Source organism: Anabrus simplex, chromosome 4, assembly GCF_040414725.1.
Source record: "Anabrus simplex isolate iqAnaSimp1 chromosome 4, ASM4041472v1, whole genome shotgun sequence".
Classification (NCBI taxonomy): Eukaryota; Metazoa; Arthropoda; class Insecta; order Orthoptera; family Tettigoniidae; genus Anabrus; species Anabrus simplex.
The window spans coordinates 285,611,767-285,639,286 of record NC_090268.1 but is presented as its reverse complement, the minus strand read 5'-3'; the positions used below and the strand labels follow the sequence as shown (position 1 = coordinate 285,639,286).

Here is a 27,520-nt window from a genome sequence, read left to right as displayed (position 1 = left end):
CTTGGTTTAGGCGATATTCATAAGTAAACATTCACAGGCTGTTGTTATAATCAATAAAGCCGATATTTTCTTCTGACCTTATCTTTGCTCTTATTTGAAGAACTACAGAAAGTGATTTGACGTTAGAAAGGGCCGGATGACGCTATTGTAAACACAATTTACCAAAGGAAGCCGTCATCTTTTTCACGGATAGTTTAGCGGCTTCTCGCTTGTCGGTCACCTCACAATTGGTACAGACTTTCCCCTATTTGTAGCCAGGACTGGTGACACACCACTTACCTTTCACTCCCCTGTGTTTTCCTGTAACTAATCATTCCAGAATGAAAACCTACAACCTGTTTTCCAGTCGATGACCGGGTCAGGGATGGAATGAATGAAGCCCCCATCTTGCGGCGAGGATACGAATTGTGCCGGCTGCCGAAGCCTGTCGCACTCCTCTGGGGCAATGATTAATGACTGACAGATGAAATGAAATGATAGTGTAGAGTGTTGCTGGAATGAAAGATGCCAGGGAAACCCGAAGTACCCAGAGAAAATTCTGTCCCGCCTCCTCTTTGTCCAGCACAAATCTCACATGGAGTGACCGGGATTTGAACCACGGAACCCAGCGGTGAGAAACTAATCATTTCAGAATAGAAATGCAAAATTGTGAGGTCACCCATACAGACAAAGAAAGAGTACCTCCAACGAGTTGAGGATTAATCTTGGGAGACAACGGAAAGAACTGCGTAATGAACTTTAAAGATTGCAAGTGGAGCAAACTGTGGTAAGAACAGTTGTTCACCAACTACCCTTCTCAGTTCAGATGTCCATTCAAGCTCATAATATGCTGACAATTGTATCTTAAATGCTTTGGAATCTTTACTTATCGGTTCGAAATCACCCTGCCTGAAGTGGTGTCTCCTGAAGTTGTTTCCTCGTCACTTCTTGTTTATAGTTATTTCGTAACTGTTGGGTCGCATTCTCCACTACCATCCCTTCGAAGAAGACACCCTTCTTGCGATACGGTGTCTTGCAGTTAACTTGTAACTCGTATGTTGGCAACATTTTTTCGTGATCTGCGACGAGTTGATTTATTGATTTATCGTAATATTATTAAAGTCACTACCGGTACAGAACATTTCAGAATATAATTGCTTAATATTCTCTTGACTTATAGGATTATAGGGCTATTAGGATTTATTAAGTAGGTAGAATAAAATTTAATTTAACATTTAATGTATATTCAAGTAAGGCATTTAATAACCTAGTTGATGTGGGTTTACATTGTAAGTTTCAAGAATAATGTACTCAGGTAGGCGAATCTCATTCACTGCAGCTTTCTTTGGAATGCTGTTTATTTTGATGAATGGTTATTCAAGTTGGTAACAATGATGAGTTTTACTTACGTCTGTCATATTTGCATTCTTGTAAATTATTTCAACTACCCATTGTTGTAATCTCTATACAAAACTAATGTAATATAAAGGGTACCAAGCGAGTCGGCCGTGCGGTTAGGGTCGTGCAGCTGTGAGTTTGCATTCGGGAAATAGTGGGTTTGAACACTGTTATTGTCTAGGACAAAAATTACTATTTTTAAAAGACTACAATTTAGATATTGGGTGTAAATAGGTGTAAGTGTAATATTTAAGGTAGTAGTGTAACAAGAAAAGTATGCGTGCATCAAAATAATAGTATATGAATCGCAATAAATGATTATTCTTTCCTCGGCTCCAGACGATCCGGAACTATTCTATTTGGTTCGAACCCCACTGTCGGCAGCCCTGAAGTTGGTTTTCCGTGGTTTCCCATTTTCACACCAGGCAAATGCTCGGACTGTACCTTAATTAAGGCCACAGCCGCGTCCTTCCCTAGCTTTTGCCTATCCCATGTCGCCATAAGACCTATGTGTCGGTGCGACGTATGGTAAATTGAAAAAAATTATATATATTGTCTCTACTCATGACTTGGAGAAAGAACTGGAGAGTTGGAACGGTGTACATCCAGTCTCGTGAGGTTAAATGAGCTGCAATCTGATCTGTAGAAAAAAAAAAAGAGGCCAAAAAATACGGCTGAGGAAATCGACACTCCAATAATGCAGACCGTCTAGCTATACAGCAGTATTCTTGTCTGGCTGAGGTCCTTGATGGGTTCTATGTATCTATCACTAGTTAATTCTCTTTTTATATAATATGTATTAAAGCGCGTGAATATAAGAAAAAATACTTATATTCCATCCGATGCAGGTACTGAAATATGCACTGAATGTAACTATTGGCTTCCGAGTGCATCAATATTAGACATGATAACAAACTTTTGGCATTTGCCATGTCGAGAAAACACAGCAAAATTCTTGAAGTTTCGCAGAGAATTTTGCTCCGCGTCTTCAGAAGAAAATCTCCAATATTGGAGAAGTCTTCCTCGTCGCCATAAAACCTATCACCGGGCGAGTTGGCCGTGCGGTTAGAAGCGCGCGGCTGTGAGCTTGCATCCGGGAGATAGTGGGTTCGAATCCCACTGTCGGCAGGCCTGAAGATGGTTTCCCGTGGTTTCCCATTTTCACACCAGGCAAATGCTAGAGCTATAGCTGAATTAAGGCCATGGCCGCTTCCTTCCAACTCCTAGGCCTTCCCTATCCCATCGTCGCCATAAGACCTATCTGTGTCGGTGTGACGTAAAGCATCTTGTAAACAAATAAGAAGAATAAATGATCCTAGTTTTCGTAAGGCTGATTGATAAGAGTCGATGTGCATGTTTTAAATGACGTTAACACGTCAGAAATAAAAATGAAAATTTTTAAGGTGTATAACGCTCCATAAGCACAGGAACTAAGCTCTAAGATAAGTGTGGTTCTCATCCGAACCTCTATTTATTTACTAGCAAATGTACACGTGCTTCGCTACGGTACTGTACATTGTATAGGGATATCGAAGTAAATTACTGTACATGAAGTGAATAAGATTTTTTAATTTGCATGTCTCTTGGCGTTATCCAAGATGACGAATAAGCATGAGCACGTTTAAAGGGCAGACCTCCACTTCGAGATTCACTACTCCTAAACGGCACATGATATTAACAAACAGTTTGCGTCATCGGACGGCCCATTTATCCTTCTATATGTTTGTTTCTAAACCATTTCTTCGTATCTCCCATATTTAGGGGGTAGATGGAGTTCGAAAATTTGAATAGGATGAAATTTGGGTACATTTTTAACGCTTTACGTTATTTTTGAATTCTTACGTATAAGCTAAACTCAAGAAATTTGGTCCACGTATGGTCATCGACCGTGCCAATGTGCGCACCTCAAACTTGATGACCCTATCTTTCATATAAGTCAAACAATGAAATATAGTGTAAAAATCAACAAATTTACGAACAATCCAGAAATACGGCCAAATATAACGTATAAGGGAGAGAGATACGACAAAAAGTCATAGGACCGAAGTTGTAGATCACTCCAAATTGAACGGAGACTGTGCCATCCGTTTTGTGATACGACTTACCGTTTAGCCAACAAATAGCCCTAAAGGAATGTGTGCACAGTCATTAAAATTGCTTCCATATTTCGATATCTTTGAGGGGCAAAAAGTGAAAAATTTGAACATCTTGGAATTTTTCCATCGGTCAGAGGCCAAAAGCTATAATTTTGCCAATTTTCAATTTTCTAGCTCGTCTGGCAGATTGTGCCGCCATCTTGATTTTTGGGGGACGGGGGATAAATATTAGGAAATTCCTGAAATTTTTTAAATCACGAAACGTATAGGTTGTCGCATTTGATAAATTATACGGCTGCGTTCTTATGCTGAGCCCAAAATTTGATTTTTTTTAAATACATTTTTTCTTTCAACGCGAATACGTCTGAATTTGCTCCATTATACTACGGGCATTCTGTGTGGACATTTCAAGTTTACAACGAAAGAGTTGCGAACATCCATGAAAAATCGCTTTAATTTATATTCTGTGGTCGAATGCGCGACCAGTCACGTACTAGCTTGTCTCGGTCTTATATTTGTGCGAATATCGTTGCAGAAACTGTGTGTCATGATAGAGCTGTCCTCCATAAGCGTTTAACTTGCGTTAAGCCAGTATCTGAATAAATTAAGGTAGAAACAGATCGCCACACCACACAGAATTATCCACGCCTAACCCCGATTTGTTCTTTCTTTTTTTCATCATGAACAATCACTCAAATAAATTTTCCCGCTGAATATAGTGTTATAATAACTTTATCAGTTGGTCTTAAACAGTAGCGGCGATTGGGAATTAAAAGTGGGGGGTGGGGGGCAAAAATTGTACAGACAAAAAAAAGTACGTGGGTTAGTGGGATATAGCGGGCGGGGGGATGGGGGGTGGGAGGGAGGGAGGAGGACGGTGTGGTGTATGCATGTAAACTGAAAAAACCTACAAAGTGGGAATTATGTATGCTCTCTAAGCTAATTTCGACAGAGAGGTAAATGTTTTACCAACTTAAGTGTGGCAATAATTTGAGATTCTGATTCAATAATAGACTATACAATAAAAATTTCACCAAAGGAACAATATATACATCTATTACAATTGAATAGAACTACGGCGTGATTATGCAATAAAAATCATTTAGTATTTGACTAGGCCTATACACTAAGAAACTAATAGACAGTAAAGAGACTGCTAGACGGACGAATGTGCGCGGCAAGTCGGTGAATCATACCTCAGTGCCCATGATCTTGGCAAAAAATTATACCCCTCGTACCCTTTCTCACAGCATATCGTCGCTGCCGGGACAAAACCTCCTATGTGAAATATTTTAGCTTAGAACTTTCGCCAGTAAGGTTCTGTCATCTAAGGTGCAATATTGTGTGAATATTGTCAAGGCATTCTCGCTCTTCATAATGTGTGTGCTGCGGGTCAGTATATCTCCAAAAATATTATCACATAGGAGGTTTTGTCCCGGCAACGACGATATGCAAAGTCCCCACTACTTGCTGTGGCGCTGTGCAAATCAGTTAGCCGCGACGAGCGACATTTTGTGCGTATTTCCGCTAATAATTAACGAAAATAAAGTAAAGAATTAGCTGATAAGAAAACAGGGCTTGTACAAAGTGCTTTTATAAAAAAATTGCTCCTATATTCCTAGTTTCAGACGGCTAAAATGGAACAATTTTTTTCTCCACAAAGTGGGGGGGGCAATTGCCCCCCCTCACCCCCCCCCCCCCCATTCGTCGCCGCTACGGGTCTTAAACCCCTGCTGAACACGTGTCACTAGCCAAAACACAAAATTGCCCGGGTATCAAATGTTTTTATTTGGTTATAACTTGATCTTAGGGATCTTCACCGCGCAGCTGCTATGTTATATCATCTCCCGGACCTGGTCGGAAGAGACTTACCACAGGCAATCATGGGAACACAGCTGTTGTTACATAAAGCAATTCAGGATCTCTGACAGTCAAACTTGTGGCTGAGTTTCTCTTCAACCTCTCTGATGAACGATGGTGGGCGCCGCTGGCCTTCATCACTGGGCTAGTTCCACTGCCTCCATGACCCCACCAGGACGATGCGCTTGACCACAACCCTTCGAGTGGAACGGCTCAGGATACAAGAGTGCTAAATGAATTGGGAACTAGGTCATGGCAGCCGTGTTTATTAGAACACCCGAGTAAAAAGATGTGTTACGTTAGGTCTTGGGCTAACAGGCAGGAGAACTAGAGCTGAAGGAAAGTAGGTCTGGAATAATAATAATAATAATAATAATAATAATAATAATAATAATAATAAACCAAATGCGGAAATATATAAAAGAATCTCCAAAAATACAGACACAGTGCGCATATAAAGAATACATTCAAGGGGCACTTAGAAAGAAGGGACTGATTCACAGAATTTACATAATCTTAAAGAATATAACCATTAGACCAAATTGGAACAAACAGTCAGAGAAAGACCTGAAGGAATTAGGATCACCAAATCTATTGGACCGAAATTAAATCAGAAAAATCACACTCATACGGGGTTTTGAGGAAGATGAAAGACTAGCCGACATGTATGGCCTTTGCAATGAAAACACACCCGTTCACTACGCATGAAGAAGTATTATTATTATTATTATTATTATTATTATTATTATTATTATTATTATTATTATTATTATTATTATTATTGGAGCCTCCGTGGCGCAGACGGCAGCGTCGGCCTCTCACCGCTGGATACCGTGGTTCAAATCCCGGTCACTCCATGTCAGCTTTGTGCTGGACAAAGCGGAGGCGGGACAGGTTTTTCTCCAGGTACTCCGGTTTTCCCTGCCATCTTTCCTTCCAGCAACACTCTCCATTATCATTTCATAGCATCTATCAGTCATTAATAAATCACTTTGGGAGTGGCGACCCCATCGTACTAACAGCCTATATCTGATTCATTCATTATATCCCTGACCCGGTCAATGACTGGAAAACAGGTTGTAGGTTTTCATTTTCATATTATTATTATTATTATTATTATTATTATTATTATTATTATTATTATTATTATTATTATTATTATTATTACGGACACATTTTCAGGATGTGAGATGACCGGCTAACAAAAAGAATGTCATTAAACTGAAGTCAACAGAACTCGATAGCTGTAGTCGCTTAAGTGCTGCCTGTTTCCAGTGTTCGGGAGATAGTGAGTTCGAACCCCACCGTCGGCATCCCTGAAGATGGTTTTCCGTGGTTTCCCATTTTCACACCAGGCAAATATTGGGGGTGTACCTTACAGTAATTAAGGCCACGGCCGCTTCCTTCCCATTCCTAGCCCTTTCCTGTCCCATCGTCGCTATAAGACCTATCTGTGTCGGTGCGACGTAAAGCAACGTGCAAACTGAAGTCAACAAAGCCGAAGTGGTTCAAGGACTGTGAAAACTGTGAAGAGTGTCTGAGAATGTAAAATTGATGACAGGGTCAAATTTATTCAGATGGTAAAGAGCTACCAAGGCTTTAAGACGGAATGAAAACCCAAAAGACGGAGAGAACCTCTATCGGAAGGTGCTGGTTGATGGACTCACGTAGTTCATAGAGGCTCAACTCGATACCAATAATAATAATAATAATAATAATAATAATAATAATAATAATAATAATAATAATAATAATAATAATAATAATAATAATAATAATAATAATAACTGATGCTGTGGCAGACGGAAAAGCTACACCATTGTTGCAATGGTTGTCAGCTTACCTTTTGCAGTGTGTTGCAGGAAGAACTGCTGTGCGGCATTTCGTTTTGAAAATCTTCCTGCGTACAGTTCATAAGTTATTACATACCAATTTTTAGCCATGTTCGGAGTTCGGCTGAAGAGCCTCCGTGGCTCAGGCGGCAGCACGCCAGCCCCTCACCGCTGGGTTCCGTGATTCAAATCCCGATCACTCCATGTGAGATATTTGTGCTGGACAAAGCGGAGGCGGGACAAATTTTTCTCCGGGTACTCCGGTTTTCCCTGTCATCTTTCATTCCAGCAACACTCTCCAACATCATTTCGTTTCATCTGCCAGTCATTAATCATTGTCCGAGAAGAGTGCGACAGGCTTCGGTAGCCGGCACAATTCCTATCCTCGACGCTAGATGGGGCTTCATTCATTCCATTCCTGACCCGGTCGAATGACTGGCAACAGGCTGTGGATTTTTTCTTTGTCGGAGTTCGACGTTTTGGCTGAATGATCAGTGTCGTACCCTTCGGTTCAGAGGGTCCTACGTTCAATTGCTGGCAGACCAGGATGGTTGCCCAGTTGTACTTCCTCTTAAAACAATAACAACCACCACCACCACCACCACCACCACCACCACCACCACCACCACCACCACCACCAGGGTTAACCACGCTTGGTTAATTCCTCTGACTCCAGGACTGGGAATCTGTCTTTGTCTCAGAGCTCGCCTCTTCATATACACACAATGCACCCCAATGACAACCACCACAGAAACACGCAATAGTTTAAATAAGTCCTTTCACATAGGGTTGGCATCAGGAAGGACATCCAGTTGTAAAATTGGGTCAGTCCACATATGCAACCCGAATCGCTGCCGCAATTCTACTAAAGTGTGGAAAAAGTTGTGCAGAGAGATAAGAAAATAAAAATGATGAGCAGTTTTACGAAACTGTGGGTTTGAAAATCATAGCCAAGTGAATTCAGATTTTATGTGGAATCTAAACCACAAGGATCCGACTTTTCATTTCAAGAATCTCACATGAGTTGCCTGGGATTCGAACCGTGGCCGCCAACTCCCCCTAGAGAAAGTACATTTAGAAGGTTAAGACTCAGAGTAAATTTCAGAATCTCTACGACTGCTATTTTTACATAAACAAGTGCACTAATAATCATCAATTTTTCACGATTATTTTATAACTTTTTGAGTGTTTTATGGCTTAATCTCGTCATATAGAAACATATGAAGTTGCCCTGAGGAGAGACATTTTCTATGCATGATGTACTATCAATAGAAGAACAGCAAGTGAGAAAATTAGTTAATACACTGACAGAGCAAATGCAACACCAAGAAGGAGTGGTCAGAACTTTATGCCAATTGCAGGGTAGACTGACGTCACTGAGGTATGCTCATGATGTGAAATGCGCCGCTGTGCTGCGCACGTAGCGAACGATAAATGGGACACGGCGTCGCGAATGGCCCACTTCGTACCGTGATTTCTCAGCCGACAGTCATTGTAGAACGTGTTGTCGTGTGCCACAGGACACGTGTATAGCTAAGAATGCCAGGCCGCCGTCAACGGAGGCATTTCCAGCAGACAGACGACTTTACGAGGGGTATGGTGATCGGGCTGAGAAGGGCAGGTTGGTCGCTTCGTCAAATCGCAGCCGATACCCATAGGGATGTGTCCACGGTGCAGCGCCTGTGGCGAAGATGGTTGGCGCAGGGACATGTGGCACGTGCGAGGGGTCCAGGCGCAGCCCGAGTGACGTCAGCACGCGAGGATCGGCGCATCCGCCGCCAAGCGGTGGCAGCCCCGCACGCCACGTCAACCGCCATTCTTCAGCATGTGCTGTTCCAATATCGACCAGAACAATTTCCCGTCGATTGGTTGAAGGAGGCCTGCACTCCCGGCGTCCGCTCAGAAGACTACCATTGACTCCACAGCATAGACGTGCACGCCTGGCATGGTGCCGGGCTAGAGCGACTTGGATGAGGGAATGGCGGAACATCGTGTTCTCCGATGAGTCACGCTTCTGTTCTGTCAGTGATAGTCACCGCAGACGAGTGTGGCGTCGGCGTGGAGAAAGGTCAAATCCGGCAGTAACTGTGGAGCGCCCTACCGCTAGACAACGCGGCATCATGGTTTGGGGCACTATTGCGTATGATTCCACGTCACCTCTAGTGCGTATTCAAGGCACGTTAAATGCCCACCGCTACGTGCAGCATGTGCTGCGGCCGGTGGCACTCCCGTACCTTCAGGGGCTGCCCAATGCTCTGTTTCAGCAGGATAATGCCCGCCCACACACTGCTCGCATCTCCCAACAGGCTCTACGAGGTGTACAGATGCTTCCGTGGCCAGCGTACTCTCCGGATCTCTCACCAATCGAACACGTGTGGGATCTCATTGGACGCCGTTTGCAAACTCTGCCCCAGCCTCGTACGGACGACCAACTGTGGCAAATGGTTGACAGAGAATGGAGAACCATCCCTCAGGACACCATCCGCACTCTTATTGACTCTGTACCTCGACGTGTTTCTGCGTGCATCGCCGCTCGCGGTGGTCCTACATCCTACTGGGTCGATGCCGTGCGCTTTGTGTAACCTGCATATCGGTTTGAAATAAACATCAATTATTCGTCCGTGCCGTCTCTGTTTTTTCCCCAACTTTCATCCCTTTCGAACCACTCCTTCTTGGTGTTGCATTTGCTCTGTCAGTCAGTGTAATAATTCACTCCATCTTCGGTCTTCGTGGAAAACAGCCAAACACAGTTGCGTATTTAAAGAGGAGAAACTTAAAAACCATAACAAAAATATATCGGAAACTTTCCCAGAAGGAAACCATATTTTAATTTGCTGAGCGAGTTGGCTATTCGGTTCGATTCGCAGACCTGTGCTTGCATTCAGGGTAAGGTAGGTTCAAACCCCAGTGCCAGCAACCCTGAAGATGCTTTTTTTTCGTGGTATTCCATTTTCATTTCAGGCAAATGCTGTTAATATCATGGACATCTCCTCCCCAGCCCTAGCCCATTCCTGTCGCATCGTCGCAAAAAGACCTGAGTTGGTCCGACGTTACAACGCTAGCAAAAATAAAAATGAAAAATAAAACTTCAGAGATTGTGTATATTATGTAAGTATTCAAGTTCTGTAGGCCTTCTCAGTCGCGAAATACACTCTAGTGTGGCATCGGGCTCATCAGTAGGATTGTCACCTCTCGTTTGGTCATTTCACTGGGGCGAAACGTTGGTAGCCGGGCTCAGTGGTCAGACGGTTGAGGCGCTGGCCTTCTGACATCAACTTTGTAGATTAAATCCTGGTATTTGAAGGTGTACGAATACGTCAGCCTCGTGTCGGTAGATTTACTGGCACGTAAAAACTCCTGCGGGACAACATGCCGGTACCTCGGCGTCTCGGAAAACCGTCAAACGTAGTTAGCGGGAAGTAAACAAGAAAATAACATTAACGAAACTTTGATCATTTTGTGATTGAGAGAACATATCCGTCAGAAGAATATTTTCACAAAGAACATAACTACTGTATTTTTGTCGTGACGTTATGGAGTGCGTGAACTTAGACTTCCTGCACCCAAATATCAACATTGCATTAAGTTTGCTGAGATGTAACTAACGGTCATTGCCCACCTAATTGCTGAAGTCACCAGTTACATAGTTAAACATCCAAACAGGCAGCACTTAAGAGTTGAGGAAGGTCAAGCAGAAACACGAGACGCGTAAGCATGACCGTGTTAAATAACACCGCTAAGTCAGCTGATGTTCTTCAGGTATGCCGTGTCACTCTACTATGGTATGTAACTTCAGCGCTTTGTATCTCAGTTTGGTAGTCACTTCGTCTAGAAGTTGCTGTTGATACAAACAAAAATATTTCGTTTATAATTTGCAAGTCTGTCATCGATCGCATTATTGTAGAGAATTCCTTCTTGAGTCAACCACGAGATTGTGAATGTCGCCCGTCCATTTTGTGGATGAACGATCTGTTCTGTCTCAGAGAATCTCTTTTCCTCAACGCTTATCAGTGGCGGCTTGTAAAGTTTCTTACCCAGGACGGGCACGTTATGGTTAAATACAGACATGGCTAATACAAAGTAACTCAAAGATACTCACACATATTGACACATACAAGCATAAACAATAAAGGACAATATTCCAAAACACACCTAAATTTACCTTATCATTCATTCCTATGTCAGATCCACCTTTCTTCCTTTAGTTGTAGCAAATCCCTCGATCATCGTCTGCCCATTTTCACCTCCCAGTTGCCCTTGTACTTCTCTCAAGAATCTAGTGTAGAGAAGCACCTGGTTATAAAATTATTTTCAACAATAGCACATTCGGAAATACAAGTCAGTAAACTGTGTAGCTTTTTTTCTGTGTTTTTTTTCTTTCTTTTCAGAGAACTACCTGCTGCCCTTCTCGGTCATGTGTCGATACATTTGCCGATTCATAAAAAGACTGCGGGGCATATTTTTGGCACCTTGACGATGTTAGTGGGACTAAAAGAATTATTATTATTATTATTATTATTATTATTATTATTATTATTATTATTATTATTATCATTATTATTATTATTATTAAATTTTCTGTCACCAGGTGGTCGTGAAATTGTAACCTTGCATTCAGGAGATGAGGGTTTTTGAATCCCATCTCACAATCAGAATCATCGAAAACGTAACTGAGACATTAAGACATAAGCAAAGACAGATCTTCTGTTATTTTGGTGAAATTTTGGAGCGGTACTATAATGTTAAGCATTAATCCATTCTACAAACACTTTCTCGAAGGAAGGAAGGTTGACTTTAAAGAGCTTATGTCTATTTAGACGGAACCTGGTTACCATGACTTTCTCTATAGGACGCATACGTGATGAAAGTGAAGATCAGATCTGTTGATCAACATTGTGTACGTATGTTTTTTTTTCTAGTGGCTTTACGTCGCAGCGACACAGATAGGTCTTATGGCGACGATGGGATAGGAAAGGCCTAGGAGTTGGAAGGAAGTGGCCGTGACCTTAATTAAGGTACAGCCCCAGCATTTGCCTGGTGTGAAAATGGGAAACTACGGAAAACATCTTCAGGGCTGCCGACAGTGGGATTCGAACCCACTATCTCCCGGATGCGAGCTCACAGCCGCGCGCCTCTAACCGCACGGCCAACTCGCCCGGTTGTATATGTATTATCAGATGTTCCTCACAGGACAGAACACTTGCTGTCACCCACAATGTGTTAAGGTAGGCTTGTTTATATTGACAATACGAGGAATCTTGATGGTATGATGTTAACAGGGTTATAACAGGATGGACCACAAGTCACATTACGCACTCTTTATTTTTTAATTGCATTCGAGAGACAGTGGGTTCGAACTTCACTATCTGCATCCCTGAAGATGGTTTTCCGTGGTTTACCATTCTCACACCAGGCAAATGCTGGGGCTATACCTTAAGACCACAGTCGCCAATCCTAGGCTTTCCTATTCCATCGTCGCCATAAGACCTATCTGTGTCGGTGCGACGTAAAGCAAATTCTATCTTTATTTAGATTCTTAAGTAAACAGTCATTTTTATCATAACATAATGTATAGAACACTGTCTGCCTCAAGAGGCAATTTAAGGACAGAGGTCACTTATATAAAAAAAAAAGGCTTCCACTATCCGCAACCTCGCCACTTTGTGGGGTAGAGTGATCAGCTGTACGCCCGGGCCACCTTTGCCTCCAGGAATTAACCTGGTACTCATTTTTTGGTGTAGGCTGAGTGAACCTCAGAGCCATGTGCACCTCCGGAAGTGAAAATCTCGTTTCTCTACTTCTTCAACTTCCTGACGGGGAATCGAACCCACGTCCTTCCGGGTGAACCGAGCACGCCTTTACCGCCTCGGCCAGGCAGCCCTTAGAGGTCACTTGTAGTTCACCTCAACCTTGAATAACGTTAGCTGAACTACGTGATGTGAACCTTCTATCTCGGCATTGAAAGCGTAGACTGAATAATGTAATTAGTTTTTTGAAAAATGTTATATATACAAATAGCTCCCTGTAAGGGTAAATGGTAGAGTGTTCGCCTCCTGATCCCTAGATCATGGGGTCAGTTCGGCCAAGGTAGTCGGATTGTTGAAAGGCGGAAAGAAGTTGATTCGGCATTCCATGACGTACGATGTCGATATATAAAAGATCTGTGGTGACACGCTTGTTGTTTATCCGATAAAATTAATTAAAATTCAGCCACAGATCGCCTTGATGAGATCTGGTTTACTCTCCCATCTGGTAGAGGAAAATGGAACATCGAAATTGACTCGCAGGTAACATAAATGGCGTCAAATTGAAATATCTGCTCATGGTAGCTGAGGTCACGCTATTATTATTATTATTATTATTATTATTATTATTATTATTATTATTATTATTATTATTTCCCTTTAGGAAAGCTCATTTTGTGCCGGTAACATAATGGGCTGACTCGGCCTAAGTAAGGAGTCACCCTTTTAATTATGAAACTATACAGATATTTACAAACATTCACAACATAAATAATTACTGTAGTGAACGGTTTCATCACATACATCTTCATTATAGACTGTTACGCCGTTCAGCGTTCAGTCTGCAGGCATCTGTGAATTTACTAATCGCCGCCACAATCCTCTATTTGTAACTAGTTCTCTATACAACAAATGTGGACATATGCTGTCCCTAAACACTTTTCTATCTACCCTTTTTGGGAATCTGTCCTTCAATATTACCGGAACTGCGGCCTGAATCTTCGTGCTGTTTGGTGTAACTCAGAGGAAAAATCGTTCCTAGAAACTTTCTCACAATGTATTATTATTATTATTATTATTATTATTATTATTATTATTATTATTATTATTATTATTATTATTATTATTATTATTATATAGCAACGCAAAGCCATCTTCGTACAGGCCATGAAGGCGCTTGGAGGAGTAACCTCCCCACTAAGTAGGGTAGAGTGGTTAGCTCTGTGCCCGGCCCACCTTTGCCCCAGCAGTTTTCCTGGTACTCATTTCTGGTGTTAGCTGAGTGAACCTTAGTACCATACGCTGCTCCATAAACGTAAATCTCGTTTCGTCTCCCTGACAGAGAATTGAACCCATGTCCTTCTGACTGAACTAAGCACGCCTTTACCGTCTCGGCTAGGCAGCCCCTGTCATTATGCTGTATATCCAAATCAAAACCTGTAAATCCGCTGTATAATCTGACAGTGGCACTGACTATATGACCAAATCGATACTGAAAGAAATCGACCAAAGGTGTTCACATTCAGCTTATAAACACGATAGTCCTAAAACAGGGGAAAATGTGAAGTAGAGCTGGTAATACTCGTGTTTACCCTCTTTAATAATTCAAGTAAGCATACACTCGGATACGTCTCAGCAAGAACGACATAACACGCAATGCGCCGTGGCACTGGGGTTTCAGCACGTTAGGAAATGTGACGTTCGGAATTGTCATGCATCCTATAAGACATTGAAAAAAGGAGGAAGGTCGGGAGCGGAGGTAGGGGCATAGTCACTGGCTTCTCACCAAAGCGGCCGCCGTTAATTTTTTTTTTTTTTTTTTTTTAATGTTCTGGCCTGCGTGTTTTTAATCTGTTGGCTTTGAAATGGAGATAGAAGATGCCACCTTAGAAAAAGTGCAATGTCAGTGTTTACCTGGTGTTCAGAAGGAAATGCACTAAACAAGTTTCCACGGCTACTGTAGTGTTTCAATACGTTGAAGGTTCGAATAATAGGAGTTGATCGAAAAGATTCGTGAAAAACTGAACATAGTCCAAGGGCGCTATCAGAGATTCGCCTCAAAGCCCTGTAGTAGCCTACCGCTTAGCTACAGTCGTACAACCCTGAGGGAAATAAAACTAGGACTATTGTTGAGATGCTGAATCGAGCGACCTTGTCCGAGTTCCGCCGCGATCCAGACGAGAGCCGCGCTGTCTGCCAGTACGCGGTATAATTAGTTGATGGGACAGGACGGGTTTCCTCACATCAGGCATGACGTGTGTATAGTACGCACCCCACTTCCTACCGCTCTGTTGAGACTCCTTAGATATACATCATCAAGCCACGCACTACGCGCCTTAACATGCACAGGACATGACGCACCCCACTTCCTTCCACTCTGGTGCGGCTCCTCTTATACAGGCTACGTCATCAAGCCCCGTACTAACAAGGAAACCCTTTCAACTGTAATTGAGATTTGGTACAACGACTTCAGTAGGAATGCTTCATTCAGCCATATCAAAATGAGATGCCCAATCATATATTTAGCACCTGTTTTGGGGTGTCAGTTTGCTCATTTAAGCACCGCATAGACAGGAGTGAGCGGCGAGAAGCAGGTAGAGGTCAGCCAGTTCATGTGTCGCGCTATCCTCTTTCTCTCTTGCACACACCTTACGTCCCCATCTCTACCTGCTTCCCGCCGCTCACTCCTGTCTATGCGGTGCTTTAATGAGCAAACTTTGACTGACAGGAGCTAACTAAGCCACTGTACCAAATCTCAATCAGATTGGAGGCTTACAGTTGGAAGGGCTTCCTTGCAAGCGCCTTAGTTGAAATGTTGTCTTTAACTACTCCTCCCTTTTCCTCATTTGCTGTGAGCTATGAAGCATCGTTTTATCTGTAAAAGAAATGACTTTTTTCATCTTACTTACCCAAAATGTTCGTGAACGAGTAGTAAAAACAAGCAAACAGGTAGCTGTAAGAAGTGAGTCAAGCGTCATGATTAGCCTTGCTGCATAATGTCTCACTACTGTCCCCGGACGTCGATGAAAAGAAGTGCGTTTTAGTTTCTTACTTTGACAAAATACGCCGCTAAAGTACATAGGCCCTGTATGTTCAGACCCTAAGGCTGGTTGGATCCTCAACAGCTATACCATCAGCTGTCATGGATGGCCTAGGCATCACTGAAGAGGCGTACTAGGGAAATGAGGAGGGATGTAGTTTCCCGTTGCTTTCCTCACCGAGCCAGAAGTAGCTATTACATAAGAGTCTGCCAAGCCCACTGAAATGCATGCACCAACCGATCCTATGAGCAATATTTTCACACCATTCATAGTAGGAACTGGCTGCAGAAGGAATGGCATTACTAGCATCACTCATAACACTGTATACATTTCATTACATTAAATGGTCGGCTCCATGATTGACTGGTCAGCGGCTTGTCCTTCGATCGTTGGGGCGCCAGGTCGAGGGATTTTAATCTTAAAAGGTTAATGCCCTTGGCTCGGGAACTGGGTGTTTGTGCCGTCCACAACATTCCTGCAACTTAGTCTCCACATCACACACAACACACTCCCTCCCCACACTAACACGCAGTTTGCCATACCACCATCGTAGGAAGTTCTGCCTAACAAGGGCTGCAACCAGGCTAACAATGCTCACACGAATTATTATTATTATTATTATTATTATTATTATTATTATTATTATTATTATTATTATTATTATTATTATTAAATAAACATTTAAAATAATGTTATAGTTATAAGTTAAATGATTGGCATTGAAAAATGTGGGCTGGTTGGTTCGTTGGATGTCTCTCGGCCCGAAGGTTGGTTGGATCCCCAACAGTTTCCACCATCAGCTGAATCTGCGTTCACCGAGTAGAGAGAAAGCTTAGCAGTACAGCTGGTACGGTTTATGTTGGTGAACATACGGCCATTTCCGATTTCAAAACTTTACGAAGAGAGTAATGTTTCTATTCAATAAATGCAATCATAGGATAAAGAGATCAAGAAAAGCTAGTGTTTGATACATTTAAGCGTATACTGTTAGTGCCAACCCCAATAACTTCGGAAGGAGGTCAGGAAGATGATGATAATGATTAATGAACATTGGTCCGAAAAGACAATACGAATTAATGCCGCATTATTTGGTTAGAAGAAGCCTTCGTCTTTTAATCCTCCGGTATGGAGATTTGATACTAACAGTTCATTGAATTCCCTTCATCGTAAATAATATCCTGTTCCAATGTAATCCGATTTTTAACTTAATTATGTACCTCCCACCAAGGAGTTTTTATGCAAATGTCTCGCGTAAATACGTTCCTATATATTTTTTCCCCCTAGTTCATATGAATATTATCCTTTCGGTGATTATGATGTGGAACAAATGATCGTTCAAAACTGAATATGGAAGAAAAATATCCCCTTCAATTTTTGATGCTTGGCTATGACAGAGAAATTCACAATTATTTCATGTACTTTTTTTTCTACAATCCGCTTTACGTCTCACCGACACAGATAGGTTTTATGGCGACGATGGGATAGGAAATGGCTAGGTGTGGGAAGGAAACGACCGTAGCCTTAATTGAGGTTTTGCCTGGTGAAAAAATGGGGAACCACGGAAAACCACCTTCGGGGCTGCCGACAGTGGGGTTCGAACCCACTATCTCCCGAATGCAAGCTGATAGCTACGTGACCCAGAACAGCACAGCCACTTGTTCGGTTACTAAACTGCTATCGTGGGAATGCCACACGTTGTGATGAAAGTCGGACACGAAGTTATTATCTCACTTTCGGGCGGAAGAGCGCTGGCCTTCTGAGCTCAAGTTGGCAAGTTCCATCGTGGCTCAGTCCGGTGGTGGTATTAGAAGTTACTCAAATACGTCAGCCTCGTGTTGGTATATTTACTGGGCATGCTAAAGAACTCCTGTGGGACAAAATTCTAACACCCCGGCGTCTCAGAAAACCGTAAAAGTAATTAGTAGGATGAAAACCAGTCCGCCTCTGTGGTGTAGTGGTTAGCGTGATTAGCTGCCACCCCCGGAGGTCCGGGTTCGATTCCCGGCTCTGCCACGAAATTTGAAAAGTGGTACGAGGGCTGGAACGGGGTCCACTCAGCCTCGGGACGTCAACTGAGTAGAGGTGGGTTCGATTCCCACCTCAGCCATCCTGGAAGTGGTTTTCCGTGGTTTCCCACTTCTCCTCCAGGCCAATGCCGGGATGGTACCTAACTTAAGGCCACGGCCGCTTCCTTCCCTCTTCCTTGCCTATCCCATCTGATCTTCCCATCCCTCCACAAGGCCCCTGTTCAGCATAGCAGGTGAGGCCGCCTGGGCGAGGTACTGGTCATTCTCCCCAGTTGTATCCCACGACCAAGAGTCTGAAGCTCCAGGACACTGCCCTTGAGGCGGTAGAGGTGGGATCCCTCGCTGAGTCCGAGGGAAAAACCGAACCTGGAGGGTAAACAGATGATGATGATGATGAGGATGAGGATGAGGATGAAAACCAACATTTAATTTTTTTGTTTCATGTATTTAGTGGTATCATGGAAAATTGTTTGATCAGCAAAGTTTTACCCTTACTTCGGTTCATGATCGAGAATGTATGTTTGCAAACATATGTATAGCCAAACATCGCGACTGATTTGCATCCAAATACGTGGATACGCGGAAACTCCTTTTGTTCGAAATTCATAAAAATGCAAAGAGGTCGCCTGAAATATTGTAAAGCCTATCTTTTAAAATTGCTTTAATTTGAAGCCTTCAGTTCTCTTCGAAGTTTGACTGGAGCCTGCTCAAATTTTACAGAAGTGCGTCCATAAAAACGTTTAATCCAGGCGGCATTCCTTCGATATTTCTAAACCATTGTCGAAGTATTTAAGGGATTCACTGTAACTGTCAGTGTTACGATCGGACATGCCATATGGCTTTAAAAATGGGAAATCTTCAGAATCGTTCTCCAACAATGAAAGTTCCATCTTCATTGGGGCAATCACATAATCGGGATTGTCAATAAAGTTTACAGATCTCCTCAGATGATTATGAGGGCATTTAGGGATTTATTGTAATGACTTAAAGAAGCGGGCGTATAAGTCGCTGACAGTACTCCAGTTAGAGTGTGGTTCCAGTAAGTTATATAAGGCCTTCACCGAGATTACTTGATTCGAGAACGGGAAAAAATGATCCTGCCCAGCACGTCAGTCACGTCACAAAATAAAGTCCGGCATGTGTACAGGTACTTAAAATTCAGAAATTTTACAAAAAGATAAAATGCATTTTCTTTGTAACTTTGTAACTTCTCGAAAGTTACAGAAAAGTGCGTCATAAAATGTTCAATCCGGGCGCATTTCTTCGACATTTCTAAACCATTGTCGAAATATGTGAAGGGGTTCACGGAAACTATCATTGTTACAATCGGGCAAGTCATATGGTTTTTAAAAGGGGAATTCTTTAAAATATTTCACCTGCAAATGCGGAAACTACTTTTGTTTGAAGTTCTTAAAAATGCAAGGAGACCGCCTGGCATATTGTAAAACCTATCTTTCAAAATTGTGTTCCACTGGAGTCTAAACCATTGTCGAAATACAGTATGTAAGGGATTTACGGTAACCATCATCTTTACAATCGTCGATAGCTGCAGTCGCTTAAGTGCGGCCAGTATTCAGTATTCGGGAGATAGTGGGTTCGAGCCCCACTGTCGGCAGCCCTGAAGATGGTTTTCCATTTTCACACCAGACAAATGCTGGGACTGTACCTTAATCAAGGCCACGGTCGCTTCCTTCCCATTCCTAGGTCCTTCCTGTCTCATCGTCGCCATAAGACCCATCTGTGTCGAAGCGACGTAAAGCAAATAGCATCTTTACAATCGGACAAGTTATATGGTTTTAAAGACGGGAAATTTTCAAGATATTTCTTCTGCAATATTATTGTTTCGTACTTTTTCTTTTTATCATAAAGAGCCAGTAGCATGTTTCAGACTCATTGACGTGTTTCCTTAAGACTGCTCTTCCTCGGCTGGTCTAAACTTTATATCTTCCTTCCTCTTGACATCTGAAGTTATTTCAGTGCCCAGTACGACGAATTCTGCCCCACTGTAGCACCAATCAATGCACTTTTTCCCTGCAAAAGTCATTAAAATGGTTTGTAGTGTTGGACCAAATGCATGCGTTCTTACATCACTATATCCCCCTGTGGGTGGGGGCGGTAGAATAACACACACGGTATCCCCTACCTGTCGTAAGAGGCGACTAAAAGGGGCCCCAGAGGCTCTGAACTCTGGAGCGTGGGTTGGCGACCACGGTGCCCTTAGCTGAGTTCTAGCATTGCTTCCATTTACTTGTACCAGGCTCCTCACTTTCATCTACCTTATCCGACCTTTCTTGGTCAATTCTTGTTCTTTTCCGGTCCCGACGGTATTACGTCTTTCATTGTCACGCCCTTCGTGGCCCTTGTCTTCCTTTGGCCGATACCTTCATTTATCGAAGTGTCGGACCCCTTCCATTTTTTCTCTCTGATTAGTGTTATATAGAGGATGGTTGCCCAGTTGTACTTCCTCTTAAAACAATAATCACCGGGCGAGTTGGCCGTGCGTGTAGAGGCGCGCGGCTGTGAGCTTGCATCCGGGAGATAGTAGGTTCGATCCCACTATCGGCAGCCCTGAAAATGGTTTTCCGTGGTTTCCCATTTTCACACCAGGCAAATGCTGGGGCTGTACCTTAATTAAGGCCACGGCCGCTTCCTTCAAACTCCTAGGCCTTTCCTATCCCATCGTCGCCATAAGACCTATCTGTGTCGGTGCGACGTAAAGCCCCTAGCAAAAAAAACAATAACCACCACCACCACCACCACCACCACCACCACCACCACCACCACCACCACCACCTTACATCACTACAGCCGCAACAACAGCAGTGGCACGTCAGCCCTAGGCACACGCGGTGCAGCGTCAGGGTTCTCTAGACATCAAACGATGAGTTGAAATAACCTGTTGCAGCGTATGGTTTTTTTTTTTTTTTTTTTTTTCTAGTTGTTTTACGTTGCACCGACACAGATAGGTCTTACGGCGACGATGTGACAGGAAAGGGCTAGGAGTGGGAAGGAAGCGGCCGTGGCCTTAATTAAGGTACAGCCCCAGCATTTGCCTGGTGTGAAAATGGGAAACCACGGAAAACCATTTTCAGGGCTGCCGACAGTGGGGTTCGAACCTACTATCTCCCGAATACTGGATACTGGCCGCACTTAAGCGACTGCAGCTATCGAGCTCGGTCGTATGTGTTTAGGTTCCCCTCTGACGAGTTTCGAAGGGTTACAGTGGATCCTTCACCTGCAAGGCTATTAAAGTTTTTGAAATTATCATCTGCTTACTCACCTTCGAGAGGAAACTATTAGGATATTTCCTAATCAAATTCATTGTGATATATTCGCAAAGGGGGAATTAGCGAACAAGTTTTCCTCAATGACAACATATTATCTGTCATAGCTAAATGTAACACTGCACATGATTTACGTAAGCATAAACACTTCCTCCCCAGGATACGCCAACTGTACTTCCTTGCGATACTTCGTGTGTACAGACTACAAGAGATCCCAGTAGGACGTTGCTGTCTGTTGGAAGAGGATGCCGTCTGTGATGAAGAAACACTTGTACCGACTACATGCCAAGTAGGTCTAGTTTTATGTACCGCACACACAATGCCGAGTGAGTTCATTTTTTGTGTTCCTGTTTACAACATCTCGTATTTCTTTGCTGTGTCTAGTTTTTATCATTAAGAGCCGGTAACATATTTCAGCCACACTGACGTGTGCTGCTCTAAACTTTATATTTTCCTTTCTCTTGTCACCTGCAGTTATTTTCATACCCAGGTAGAAAAATACCAACAACTTACTACTGTACTATCAATACTGATCTGTATTTAGGGCAGTCGCCCCAGGTGGCAGATTCCCTATCTATTGTTTCCTAACTTTTTCTTAAATGATTTCAAAGAAATTAGAAATTTATTGAACATCTTCCTTGGTAAGTTATTCCAATCCCTAACTCCCTTTCCTATAAACGAATATTTGGCCCGATTTGTCCTCTTGAATTTCAACTTTATCTTCATATTGTGATCTTTCCTACTTTTAAAGACGCCACTCAAACTTATTCGTCTTCTAATGTCATTCCTCGCCATCCCTCCGCTGACAGTTCGGAACATACCACTTAGTCGAGCAGCTCTTCTTCTTTCTCTCAATTCTTCCCAGCCCAAACTTTGCAACATTTTTGTAACGCTACTCTTTTGTCGGAAATCACCCAGAACAAATCGAGCTGCTTTTCTTTGGATTTTTTCCAGTTCTTGAATCAGGTAATCCTGGTGAGGGTCCCATACACTGGAGCCATACTCTAGTTGGGGTCTTACCAGAGACTTATATGCCCTCTCCTTTACATCATTACTACAACCCCTAAACACCCTCATAACCATGTGCAGAGATCTGTACCCTTTATTTACAGTCCCATTTATGTGATTACCCCAATGGAGATCTTTCCTTATATTAACACCTAGATACTTACAATGATCCCCAAAAGGAATTTTCACCCCATCAACGCAGTAATTAAAGCAGAAAGGACTTTTCCTATTTTAAAACTCACAACGTGACTTTTAAGCCCGTTTATCATCATACCATCTCAACATTATAGAGGTCATTTTCCAGTTGCTCACAATCCTGTAACTCTATACAGAATAACTCGCTTATACCGCTTATAATGAATTGTTGGTAGGTATGATTCATTACATGTCTTATGGCCTAATCCATCCAAACTATACTTAGCACTGTAGAAACAAAACATTGGCATGAAACATGATTCAAAAAATTAATGGTTGGATCACATTTCACCTGCTACCCACCCTCTTCCTCGGCGCCACTGTGTGGCTTTAACAGTGGTGGTGGTGATTGTTTTAAGAGGAAGTACAACTAGACAACCATCCTCTATATAACATTAATCAGAGAGAAAAAATGGAAGGGATCCGACACTTCGAAAAATGAAGGTATCGACCAAAAAAGACAAGGACCACGAAGGGCGTAAAAATGAGACTCCCTAGGCCTCGAATGCTGTAATACAGTCGGGGTCGGAAAAGAACAAGAGTTGATCAAGGGAGCTCGGATAGGATAGATGAAAGTGAAGAGCCTGGCACAAGTAAGTGGAAGCAATGCCAAGAATCAGCTAAGGGCCCCGTGGTCACCAACCCATGCTCCCAAGTTGAAAGCCCCTGGGGCCCCTTTTAGTCGCCTACTTACGACAGGCAGGATGTACCCGCAGGGGAATGCGGCGTTAACAGAGCCTTTTAAGAACCTTCCCTGTCAGCAACAGGAGGTTGTATTAACAAGACATGACTAATGTCTAATTGCCTGCGAATTCTCACAGTCATTAAAGACATGCACTTCCTCAGTTTTGTTGTCATTAATTAACTTTTCATTTCCTGTTCCACTCCGCGGTAACGAGAAAGCAACGCAGTAGACAATACAGCTGCCGGGAAGTGGATTTATCGGTGTAATGTGCAGCAAATGTTGGATTCCGTATTTTTTTAAGTGAAATTATCCGTGCAGTATGTTGCAACCTTCGTAAAGGACATATCTTTGAAACAAAATTATCGGTACGATATTTTTCAACCACTGTGTCCAGTGCCTCTTTAAAAAGGAATTACTGATGTAATGCGCTGGATAAATATGTTCTACACCTCTTTAAAATGGAATTAGGTTATATGCTAGGTAATCATTTCAATCACTACTGATCTGCATTTAGGGCAGTCGCCCAGGTGGCAGATTCCCTATCTGTTGTTTTCCTAGCCTTTTCTTAAATGATTGCAAAGAAATTGGAAATTTATTGAACATCTCTCTTAGTAAGTTATTCCAATCCCTAACTCCCCTTCCTATAAACGAATATTTGCCCCAATTTGTCCTCTTGAATTCCAACTTTATCTTCACATTGTGATCTTTCCTACTTTAAAAGACACCATCCAAACTTATTCGTCTACTGATGTCCTCCCACGCCCTCTCTCCACTGACAGCTCGGAACATACCACTTAGTCGAGCAGCTCGTCTCCTATCTCCCAAGTCTTCCCAGCCCAAACTTTGCAACATTTTTGTAACGCTACTCTTTTGTCGGAAATCACCCAGAACAAATCGAGCTGCTTTTCTTTGGATTTTTTCCAGTTCCTGAATCAAGTAATCCTGGTGAGGGTCCCATACACTGGAACCATACTCAAGTTGAGGTCTCACCAGAGACAAATATGCTCTATCCTTTACATCCTTACTACAACCCCTAAATACTCTCATAACCATGTGCAGAGATCTGTACCCTTTATTTACAATCATATTTATGTGATTTCCCCAATGAAGATCTTTCCTTATATTTATACCTAGGTATTTACAATGATCCCCAAAGGGAACTTTCACCCCATCAACGCAGTAATTAAAACTGAGAGGACTTTTCCTATTTGTGAAACTCACAACCTGACTTTTAGCCCCGTTTATCATCATACCATTGCCCACTGTCCATCTCACAACATTATCGAGGTCATTTTGCAGTTGCTCACAATCTTGTAACTTATTTATTACTCTGTACAGAATAACATCATCTGCGAAAAGCCTGCTTGCTTAATTGGAATTATCGGTCAAATATGCTACAACTATTGTGTCTACTCTTTAAAGTATGTTCTGTGTACTCTGTGTCGGCAAATACTCTGTAGTGGAATTATCGGTGCAAGATCCTTTTATCACTGTGCCCAAGAACTCTCTGAAGGGGAATTATCGGTACAATTTTCAGCAGCCATAGTGCTCGGTGAAAAGTTGTTGGTACCATAATTATACTTCAGTGTGTTCTCTGATATTTCATTGGCAATGAATTCGACGATAGACTACGTCGCAAATTCTAACCATATACGTAAAATGATCAGTCGGTCTGAAATGTCAGAGTAGTTGTTTACCTTCAGTTGTTATCACTTATTAAATATCCTAAAAGTTGAGCATTACAGCTAGTTAGATGCTCGCCCCTTTTGTGTTCATAGTTACGGGCTCGAATCCCGAAGAAGTAGGTTGACTTTTAAGAGTACTTACTTGCACATTCATGAATCTATTATTAGGGCAAGATTTCATAATCTGGCGTATCGTACTATTCATGATAGTAGAAGGAATATAATAATAATAATAATAATAATAATAATAATAATAATAATAATAATAATAATAATAATAATCGTCATCACCAAATTCTTATAGACTGTTTTATAGGATTGTTAGCAAAACATACCAGTCGTTATTTTTTGGTTATCATTGTAGAACATAAGTAGCCTCCGTGGCTCAGACGGCAGCGCGTCGGCCTCTCACCGCTGAGTTCCGTGGTTCAAATCACGGTCACTCCATGTGAGATTTGTGCTGGACAAAGTGGAGGCGGGACAAGTTTTTCTCCAGGTACTCCGGTTTTCTCTGGCATCTTTCATTCCAGTAACACTCTCCACTATCATTTCATTCCAACAACACTCTCCACTATCATTATTTTCATCTGTCAGTCATTAATCATTGCCCCAGAGGAGTGAGACAGGCTTCGGCAGCCGGCACAATGCCTATCCTCGTCGCAAGATGGGGGCTTCATTCATTCCATCCCTGACCCGGTCATTGACTGGAAAACAGCTTGTAGGTTTTCATTTTAATTGTAGAACCTAGTAGGCTACAAATCATGCGCTACTTTAGTACTTACCTACATATAAATGAAGGGCTGTCTGGGCGAGGCGGTAAAGGCGTGCTCTGTTCGATTCCCCGTTAAGAAGTCGAAAAATTTAAGAAACAAAATTTCCACTTCCAGAGGTGCATATGGACCTGAGGTTCACTCAGCCTACGCCAGAAATGAGTACAAGATTAATTCCTGGAGGCAAAGGCGGCCGGGCGTAAAGCTAACCACCCCACCCCATCAAGTGCCGAGGTTACGGAGAGTGGAAGCCTTTACCTTCCACCATTCCAAGGGCCTTCATTGCCTGTACGGACATGACTTTGACTACTTTACACATAAATGGCCGTCATCATGAAATAGAAACAGGCCTGTGTTAACTTGCCAAATTTGAGCTCGATCAGTCGAGTAGTTTTTATATGAGAGGAAGGTGAACAGACTTGCGTATTGGTTCGGATTAAAGCAGGTCTGTAAACGAAACGAAAAATTACACAATATAATTTTCGTTCTTGTTTTCTAAGTTTCCAAAGGTGAAAGTAAATGACCTTTAAGAACTCTTTTTCCAATTGTATCCCTCTCTATGAATCAGTGGTGGAGTGTCAGCCACCGGATGCCATAAACGTGGGTGGGAAAGAGTCCATTCGGCAATGTCGTACGATGTCGTATCACTGATACAAGCGACATCGCTGACGTCCATCTGAATCGTCTACGTCTCAAAATCCATCAATAAGAACTGGAATAGAATTAGACTACCAACTTCAGTATCAAAACTAAAGAATGGCAGGGAAGACAAGGTACTAGGCCTGAGTCAACTCTGCCACACCTGGATTATAAGTTTCGGAAATTATGGTCTGCTCTCAACAGGATACGATCGGGCCATGGTAACTGCGCAGGCTCTCATTACAAATTGAAAATAATTTCTACACTTATCTACGATTGCGGTGCCTCTAAGCAGACCATCCAGTATATTATCACTGTGTGTCCAAAAAGAAAGTACAGTCGCAACATCAGAGATTTTGCTCGTGCTTTACCAGAGACAATTAGTTATTTAAACAATTTAGATATAAAGATATAGTTTGTTTTAATAAATCGGTTATCGTGTATGTGTGTACCGTATCTGTAAATTCATGCGTGAAGAAGAAGTAGAAGAACCTGACGGGTGTTAGCTGCGCAATCCTTACCACACGGACACTTGCTTTGTAGAAGCCTTTGAAGTTTTCCATTTATTATTATTATTATTATTATTATTATTATTATTATTATTATTATTATTATTATTATTATTATTATTATTTACAAAGACGTTTAACATATGTCAAGTGAAATCGCTAAAACTGTAGGAATTTCACTGAGGGAAACCTACAGTACTTCTGCTGGACTCTACCTTCCAGCTCTCGGCGTAGTGTAATAAAAAGGAATATTAACTTACTATAAAAGAGAATGGCTCTATAAACATTTCAAACTATTCACGATTTATTACTCTCCATTTTCTAAAATCACACGACCTGCTCTCCTTTCTCTCTTGGATTCATACTTTCCTCTAACTAGATGTTTCAGTAATTTCCTTGAAATCATTCTGCGTAGGCAATTACTTTGCATGTCGTACCGTTCGCAAGCAATTAGCTACTAGAATGTGAGGTGATTAATAAGGAACAGTCACTCACAGCGTGTGGCGAATGAGACGTGACTGTCATCCTGAATTCTTACTTGTACTCATTAACAAACGAATCTCTGTATTAGTTGTCTTAGCAACTCCCAGTCCAATATACTTTACATTTCCTGACCTCCTCTTGAATTGGCACAGGAAATATATTTGGTTCCGCGGCAGTTCTTTTACAAGACGGTAAATCTACGGGCACGAAGCTGGTGAATTTGAACACCTTCAAATATCAATAAATAGCTTGGTTCATCTCCTATTAATACCCCAACTGTCAAAG

General features: G+C 42.3%; 1 protein-coding gene across 4 annotated transcripts in view; it reads left to right on the top strand.

The window, feature by feature from the left end:
- The window catches only part of LOC136871886 (myosin-IIIb), a 320,961-nt gene that overhangs the window by 57,897 nt on the left and 235,544 nt on the right, over positions 1-27,520 (top strand). Inside the window, exon 1 of one of the 4 annotated variants that reach the window (XM_067145552.2) lies at positions 21,460-21,550. The exons of the other annotated variants lie outside the window; for them this stretch is intronic. Coding sequence (XP_067001653.2) covers positions 21,507-21,550 — 44 coding nt within the window. The 5' untranslated portion in view covers positions 21,460-21,506. Of the gene's footprint in view, positions 1-21,459; positions 21,551-27,520 lie in introns of those variants that run through there. 4 annotated transcript variants of the gene reach the window in all.